The sequence below is a fragment of the Nyctereutes procyonoides genome, unplaced genomic scaffold (genome assembly GCF_905146905.1).
Source record: "Nyctereutes procyonoides isolate TBG_1078 unplaced genomic scaffold, NYPRO_anot_genome, whole genome shotgun sequence".
Taxonomy (NCBI): domain Eukaryota; kingdom Metazoa; phylum Chordata; class Mammalia; order Carnivora; family Canidae; genus Nyctereutes; species Nyctereutes procyonoides.
The window spans coordinates 48930028-48938639 of NW_026575125.1; the positions used below are offsets into that span (position 1 = coordinate 48930028).

General features: G+C 52.2%; 1 protein-coding gene across 2 annotated transcripts; it reads right to left on the reverse strand.

Moving 5' to 3' along the window:
• Positions 1-1022: 1022 nt before the first annotated feature.
• Positions 1023-8303, reverse strand: GJB1 (gap junction protein beta 1). Of its 2 annotated transcripts, none has more exons than XM_055338303.1 (2): positions 3118-3242; positions 1023-2714 (listed from the first exon to the last, which is right to left on the reverse strand). In XM_055338303.1, exon 2 carries the CDS (start codon positions 2696-2698, stop codon positions 1847-1849), a length of 852 nt encoding a protein of 283 aa, XP_055194278.1. In that variant the 5' UTR covers positions 2699-2714; positions 3118-3242; the 3' UTR covers positions 1023-1846. The 2 variants fall into 2 exon arrangements, with proteins under 2 accessions (XP_055194278.1, XP_055194277.1); XM_055338302.1 differs by lacking the exon at positions 3118-3242 and adding an exon at positions 8206-8303 and having other exon boundaries at positions 1024-2714.
• Positions 8304-8612: the final 309 nt, after the last annotated feature.

The window sequence follows — 8612 nt, forward strand, 5'->3', positions numbered from 1 at the left end:
CGGGCTGCCCTAGAGGAGAACAGTTCTGATGAGATTATGCCCTATTTGTTCTTCCTTTCTGACGTACCTGTCACAGTCACCATACTCTAACAGGGAGTGGCAAATCATTTTTTCTAGTAAGAGGTAGAGGAACTTGCTAGGGAGGAGGTGGGGAGACTTTTACTCTGGAAGGCTCCCTGGTGAGGGCAGCGACTCTAAGATGGGGAAAACCCTGTGATTCTGGGGAAGCCTTTTAGGAATCCCAGAAGCCTAGAGTGCCAAAAGGAGCTTAGACATGGGTGAGGCCAGCCTTCATTTGCTCGCAAGGAAACTAAGGCTTGGGGCAGGGAGTGTCTGACACCTAAGGGACAGAGGTAGGACTTGAACCCAGCCTGTGGCTTTTACCATCACAGCTGCCAGAGGGTGGGGAGGTTACCTGCTGCTTGGGAGTGAGGTGATGCCTGATGCCCTGATGACAGGGAGGAGACCTGGCTGTGAAATGTCTGACCTGCATTTGGAGACATCTCTGGGATGGGAGGTTGATTCCTGACAGAAGAAAACTGGGGACAAGGGTGGAATTAGAGGCTCTGTCCAATCCAGGAGAGGGGTCAGGGTCACAGTGCAGTCCAGTGGGTAGCTGGCAGGGGGGGGGCATCAGTTTGCGGTGAGCACCCAGTTTCAAGAGAAGAAGGGGGACAGTTCTCCCAGGGGTGTGGGGGAGGGGCCCTCATCCAGGGAATGTGTGCTACCCTTTCTGAGACTTGTGAAATCTCTCTATCATTTCCTGTCTCTCCAGATGGAGTTGTCATTTTGATGTTTTTCAAATCAGAGAAAGGTGCCCAAGGAACCTTATTGAGGTAATATAAATGTTTTCTAATATATGGTCATCATGTTTACAAGACTGCACGCAATTATGAAAAACTTGATAAACTATACTTAGACTAGATGATAAAAATAAAATGAAAGAAGGAATTTAAGGTATTTGTTCTCATAAAGCTGTTATTTAAAAAAAAATGTTAAGTCCCCCCTCAAAAACAAAACAAAACAAAAGCCAAAACAAAACAAGACACACAAAAAAACCAGACAAGTGTGGCTCATTGTGTCCCTATGTCTGTTGCCCATTGCTTTCTAGATCAGCAAAAAACCAAGGCCAGCTCATCCAGGGGGAGGTCAGAGGTTGCAGGAGAAAAAACTTGACAAACACACAAGCCACCTCTTCGTTTACTGTAAAATCCTGTTTAATGTGTAACATTCCAGGCAGAGAGAGGCCTTGGGAACTAGAGGCAAGGGTGGCCCTGACCAACTCCCACTTGAACTTATCTGCCTGCTCCTCCCTCCCTAATTCCTCCTCCCCAGACCTGTCCTCCCGCAAAGCCCTATTCTTCCCTTTCTTGCCTCTCCTACCCTCCCTTCTCCACCCACACATCCACACCACCCTCCTTCCATTCCACTTGCCCACTTCCCTCCCCACTGATGTGACTCCAGAAATAGGGTATCTGACAACATGGGGTTAAGATTAGTTTCACAATTGGATGCTGTCAGAGCATCCTATCTCCTGTCCCCAGTGGCCGCAGGGAGAGGGAGAGGGAAGAGAAAGGGGGTACAGATGAGAAGAGCTGCCCACACCCCCAACAACCTTGAGCACTGACGTGGGTGGCCTCTGGTTCCCCACTCCTGGGGCCCCCCAGACAGAAAGCCCTGGGGTGAGGGGAAGGAAGGGAACGAGGGAGAGAAGGACAATTTTGATCCAGCAGTCCCTAGCAGGCAGAGGCCTGCACCCTGGCAGAGGGGAAGGAGGGGCAGGCCTGAGGCAAGGTGGTAGAGGGGGTGGGGGGAGGCGGGATGGGAGGTTGCCTGGTGTGTGGCATCAGCAGGCCGAGCAGCGGTCGCTCTTCTCAGCCAGCCCGGCCCCAGTGCCGGGGCTTCGGCGCAGTATGTCCTTCAGGGAGCCGTCCTGCTCGCTCAGCAGCTTGTTGATCTCATTCTGTTTGTATTCAGGTGAGAGGCGGTGGCCGAAGCCCGAGCCCTTGCGGGAGGGCGGATTGGAGCGGCGCTGGGCCCGGCGGGCGCAGGCCCGGATGATGAGGTACACGACCTCGGCCACGTTGAGGATGATGCAGATGCCAGAGGCGGCCAGCATGAAGACAGTGAAGACGGTTTTCTCCGTGGGGCGGGACACGAAGCAGTCCACTGTGTTGGGGCAGGGGTAGGCCTCACACTTGACTAGCCGCACCATGGCGTAGCCAGGGTAGAGCAGATAAAAGACGTACATGAAAGCGGCCTCAAACAGTAGCCGGAAGACCACACTGATGACGTAGGTCCACCACAGCGTCCCTGAGATGTGGACCTTGTGCCTCTTCACCTCCTCCAGGTGCAGCGGGTCCCCATGGCCCTCGAGTCGCAGCATTTTCTTTTCTATGTGCTGCTGGTGAGCCACGTGCATGGCCACGAGGAGAGCTGGGGTGGAAACCAAGATGAGCTGTAGAGACCACAGCCGCACGTGGGAGATGGGGAAAAAGTGGTCGTAGCAGACGCTGTTGCAGCCAGGCTGAAGGGTGTTGCAGATGAAGGAGGACTTCTCGTCACCCCACACACTCTCCGCGGCCACCACCAACACCATGATCCTGAATATGAAGATGACGGAGAGCCATACCCGGCCAATGGCGGTAGAGTGCCGGTTCACGCCACTGAGCAAGGTGTACAAACCTGTCCAGTTCATCCTGCCTCATTCACACCTGCAAAACAGGAGCCACAGGGCAAGCTGGCAGAAAGCTGGGGCAGAAAGCTGGGTGCCATAACATTGCCTGACACACCCCCTCCTGCCCCCGTCACCCTTTCCGAGAGCCAGTGACAGGAAGGGAAGAAGGATAGTCATCGCTTTCCTCATCACCCCATGTTCACTGCCAGCCTCTCCTCCTCCTCCTCCACCTCTTCCTCCTCCTCCTCCTCCTCCTCCTCCTCACTTGACTTGACTTCCCTGAGCCCCATCTGCCTTCTTTGCTTTCATGCAACGTTCTTTCCTCTCCAGCCCCTTTCTTCACCAGGCCCATTTTGTTCTGCCATCAGCCATTCTTTTTAGCTCCCCATCCCCCAGCTCCTTAGCTCTGGACCTAGGGCAAACCCAACAAATCCCGTTACCTTGGGGAGCGCCTGTCCCTGAGGCCACCCAGACAGGTCCCCTATGGTCTCATGTCTGTGCAAGGGGAGTGGTCCCTGGGTCCACGCCTGCGTTCCAATTCATCGCCACCCGGTGCTGGGGAGTCATATGCTGCTTTATACCCAGTGTCTGCACAATGGGACCTTTGTGGAGCTCTGAACAACGCCTTTTAGAATTCAGATCAAACGCCTTGACTTCCGCCCACCCTACACACAGAGCACTTGTGTCCCAGCGCCGGACACCCAGCCTGCACCCACCTGTTCTGTGCCCGCCCGGTCCATCGCCGCACCCACCCCACAGCCCCACCAGAAGAATGGCCATGGCAGTGGGGGGAGATGGAACAATACAGGTGCATGTACAAGGGGACCCAAGGGGACCAGGAGGCTCTGGGCTGAGGCCGTCCCCCATGACTCTACTAGAAACTTAGGGTCAGCAGGATTTTGCCTAAATTGAGATCCCCTACAGGGGATGGATGAGTTCACTCATCTGTCGCAAGCCAGGAACTCTGTTAAGCTTTTTCCCATACATTCTCTCCTTGGACCCTCTCAGCAAGCCTCCAGGGACTTTACCCCAGTCTTTCCAGATGAGGAGGCTGAAGCTCAGAGAAGTTAAGTAACTTACTCAAGGTTACACAGCTAAGAAATGTTACAGTAGAACGAAACACAAAAGTATCTGAAGCAGAAGTTTCAGCTCTTTCCACCATATGCTCTTTGGACTGGTGTTGCTGCTGGTGTTGGCAAAAGCAAAAGCCAGCCATTCAGAACGACAATGAAAGCAAGGGTTAATGCTACCCATTAGGACACAAGAAACATGGAAGCAGAGGACCTGTAAATACTTCCCGACTCCAATGTCACAGAGCAAGGCCTGACCATTCCTCCTTGAGCTTCAGGACAGAGAACCCCCAGTGGACAGGTGGGCACACAGGGAGTACAAACCAGAGGGAGAAAGCAAAAATTAGCAAGCAAACAGAAGGTTAAAAGATGGAATAGGTAAGAGTCATACACCTTTGGGTTCGAATCCTGGTTCTTCACTTGATATGACCATGGGCTAGATCCCGACCTTCTCTGAGCCAACTTGCTCATCTACAAATGGGGTTAGTACCCAGGGTTATCATGAGCTTCAGTGAAGCAACCTGCAAAAGTTCTCAGCTCAGCTCCAGTTTCATAGCTGATGATTAAGGGAGGTAAGCACCTTATCAGGAAGAAAAAACATGTTGCTCCAGGGACTGGGTGGTCTGCCAAACCCAACACCCCTCTTTTTGCTGCCCAATGCTGCCCATTGACCTATGGTGTCTGTCCTGAGATAGAACAGACTGTTCTGTGGCTGCCCTGCCCCCAACATCAAATGTACATTGTAATCTCCTGGTTTCCTGAGCTTGGCTATTGCTCTAGGGAAGAAATTCCCCTTCTGTGCTTTAGGCAGGCAAAGAAGGCCTCCTCTTACCTCCCACCACTTATTCCACAGCAGGAAACTGGATGTGAGGAGAATACACAGGCCTGCACCCCTAGGAAATGTAGGGCATTTCCTGCCGCCAGTGCAGGGGCAGTGATGGTGGCAGAAGCCCTGTATTCAGGTCAGTGGGAGGGGGGTTCTTCTCTGTTGTAGTGGGGAGGGGGAATATATCAATCACAGAAAAAACTTGGGGAATGGGATGCAAGAAACTAGAGGACGGAGGGATGGTCCACGGGACATAGATTACTTCTCTGAACAAGGTTTTATTTTTTCAAAAAAAAAAGCCTGAGTGACCAGCATAGGAACAGGGGTGCCCTTTTTCCTAAGCCCCTGGTTCTGAAGGCAGAGCTGCCACAGGAGGTATAATGGTTAATGGTAAAGTAATGCTTCATCTGGTGACACACGTTAGTTCACAAACAGGTGGTCGAGGAACATTATTAAGAATAATCATTTATGGGGTGCCTGGGTGGCTCTTGGTTAAGTGTCTGTCTTTGGCTCAGGTCTTGATCCCAGGATCCTGGGATGGAGCCCCACATCAGGCTCCCTACTCAGTGGGGAACCTGCTTCTCCCTCTCCCTCTGCCTGCTGCTCACTCTCTCTGTCAAATAAATAAATAAAATCTTAAAAAAAAAAGAACAACCATTTTCTGAGCACCTGTGAGGCCAGGCCTTGTGTAAACCTCAGAAACTCATGTAAACCTCAGAACAACCCCAGGAGGTAGGTGTCCCTTTTCATCCTCATGTCACAAAAAAGGAAACTGAGGTAAAGAAAGCTGAAGAGACTTGTCCAAGGGTCACATGGAGTTAGTGCAGTTAGTATGTGATGGGAATGGGATTGCAGCCAGGCCAAGCTTACTCCAGAGCCCATACTTTTTCCCATAAGCTCTACCACCTTGGCTAGAATTCTAATTTTTCTTTCTATGAGTGTTTTTATTTTGTATTTGTCTTTTGAGAGAGAGAGCTGGGGGCGGGAAGGGGGGGCAGAGGGAGAGAATATCAAGCAGACTCCGTCCCCAGCACAGAGCCAGATGCAAGGCTCGATCTCACAACCCCAAGACCCTGATCTGAACTAAAACCAAGAGTCGGACACTCAACCAACTGAGCCTTGCAGATGCCCATCTATGAGTGTTTTTAGAAAAAGGGAGATCCAAAACTGGTCTGGCTTATATCTTCCTCTAGCCCCTTCTCCCCTTTCCTATCGACTGCTAACTCATCCCTCTTCCTTCCTGGGGCTTGCGGCTCACTGCCTCTGTATCTGTTCTATTTTCCCTGCCTTACCTTTCTCGGACTGCTTCCTCAGACTCTGAGGCAAACTTCAGCTATTCTCTGTGCTCCTCAGTGGTGCCTCTCAGTCAGCCTGGCCACTCCTGAATTTTTAGACTGTGAGCACTCCACCTCTCATTTTGCGCCTTCTGGGACATAGCCAGCAGCTCCCTTTGGTGCCCCTAAGCACCCTTGTGTGGGCATTGAGATGTCGATTTTTGCTCTCTCCTTTGGATGGAGAGCTTATCCCTATGTCAACATCAGTACCTCAAGTGTCTCATTCTAAAAACACCCAGGGGAATGACCTGATTTTGAAATCCAAACTGTTTTTGTGACTTTGGGGTAAAGTCCATGTACTGATATGCTCTGTGTTGCTCTAGACCTGTTTTTGCCCTGGTGTTTCATTAGACAAGACTTCTCTGGCTGTGTCAGGCCCTGGTCTTGGCTTCGGATTCACATGTGCCCGGGCACTCCAGCACAGTTCAACATCAGGAGATCGCACTTAGTCCATACAACAGTCCTGTAATACTATCCCCATTTTTTGGACAAGGAAGTTGAGGCTCAGAGAGGTTAAATAACTTGCCTCAATGGCAACTCTGCAAAAGGGTAGAGTCAGGTTTCTGTTTTCTTTCTTTCTGCTCTCAGAGCCTTTGTACATCGCACCGCCTTTAACAGCCTCTCTTACTCTGCGTTCTAAGAGACCAGGCCCACAGCTCAGAACTTCTACTCCTTCCCATGTGCACTCACCTGTGCAGGTCTGGGCACACACACGCACATGCATATCATACATGCTCATCAAGTCTCTCTCTTTCTGCCCCCACCTCTTCCCTGTCCCTGTTTCCAACTATAGGAAATCCTGGTGTTTTTTGGTTCAAGAGGAGGGCCCTGACTGGACTGGATGAGGTTATATTCAGTCTCAGACTCACACTTGCACCCCCATTTCATGAGCAGTCCCCAGCCAGGAAAGAACCAGGGGCTTCCTTTTGAGATTTCTTCCTGAATTCCAGGCCACCTTCATCTGTTTGGTGTGGCCAAGGCCAAGCTTCCCTGGCCCCCTCCTTCCTTCCCCCGCTGCCCTTCCCTGCCTCCACCCTTGTGGCCTCACTGCACCTAGGGCACTTGGCTTGTCCTTTCCACCCTGCCATATATATTGTGGCCAGGCTGGGGTCAGGGTCACTCCAGCTCATTCTGGTTTTCTCCTTCCCTCCCTTGGCCACGGTGTTTTCCTAGGAACTGTTAATGTCAGCTCCCTTCCTCACTCTGGACTATACCCTCTTAGTCCTCTTTCAATGATCAGACTTCCTGTTGCTCTCTACTTGGGCTTATTATGACAGCCACCACCTGTGGAATGCCTATAGTGTTCTAGGGGCTGTATGTTCATTAACTCCTGTCCTCACAACAAGCCTGTGAGCTGTGGACTATTGTCTTCAAGTCACAGGTGGAGCTACGGGGGCTCAAAGACACTGGGTAACTTACTACGCAGCTGCTAAGCAAAGGTGCTGATAGTTAACTTCGGACTCACGGACTCACGTTGATCCCTCACCAGAGCCGGCAGTGGGGGGGAGGTGTCCCTCCCTATTGCTCTTGCTGCATTCTCATATCTCAGGCTCTCTCTCCAAACCTCTCTGGTCTATGTCCTCTCCCGCGTCTCCTTTACTTAGTTTGTGCCCTCTGCTGGGGCCATCCCCAACAGCTGCAACAGCTTTCAAACAGCTGGGGGACTACCCCTCCTTTACATCACTAAAATCATCAAAGTTGCTCCAGGCTCAGCTTGAGTCTGCCTAAACTCCCTCAGGAGAGAGGAGAGCCATGCTCCTAAATCCCGGCTCCATTGGCTGTCCCTCTCCACTGCTGAGTGAACTGCATTCATCTGTCTGTCCATTGGCAGCCCTGGGTTGTTGCATGCCTGCTTTACCTTCTAATGGGGGGGGGGGAAGAAAACAGCACCTGGAAGTGCCCAACGGTACCACCAAACCTTAATCCTATTTGGCAGGAAATGTCTGAAAGAGAGGAACTTGGCCACCCTGTGCCTTGGGGGTGGGGTTGGCGGTGGGGGGCTCAAGTCTTCCTGGGAATTGAGCCCTGTGAGGATAAAGGGAATCCATGGCTGGGAGTAAACGAGGGAGAGAAGAAGCAACTCTGAGCCTGAAAAGAGGATAAGAGTTGAAGGCTCCAGAGAGAGGCTAAGCAACCCTGGCCCCTGGCAGGAGGGGCCTTGCTCTACCCAGAGGGAAGCACAGAAGGGATCTCAGTGGCTTAATGCTGAGGCCAAGAGAAGGCAAAGCCCAGGCCTCTCTCCAGCTCCCATCTCTTTCCCCCTGTGCCACACCAGCTCCCCCTCCCCAGCCTCCTCACCTGGTTGCTGCTGCCCTTTCCCAGGGAATGTCTGCAGGCGTGTCAGCACTATGCCACTAGGTGCTGTCAGCCCAGGCCAGGGGAGGGGCAAAGAGCCCAGGGCCAGAGCCAGATATGGCCCACAGCCCAAGAGGAACCAGACAAACATTAACCAGCCCCGCCTCCTCCCACAGTCATTAAATAAGATTGATCCCCTGAGCTCCCAATGGGTTTGGCAAGACAAATCACATAGCCTGCAGTTACTGCCCTGTCCCAGAGGGAGAGAGGCTTCATTGTCACCCATGTGCCCATGTTTAGCTCATCTGGGAGGCTGCACTGGACCTGGGCTCGTTAATAGCCCTCAGGCTTCCCCCATCCCTGGGCCATAGGTGGATCTGGTGTGTGGGGGGAGTTGCAGAGAGGGCTCT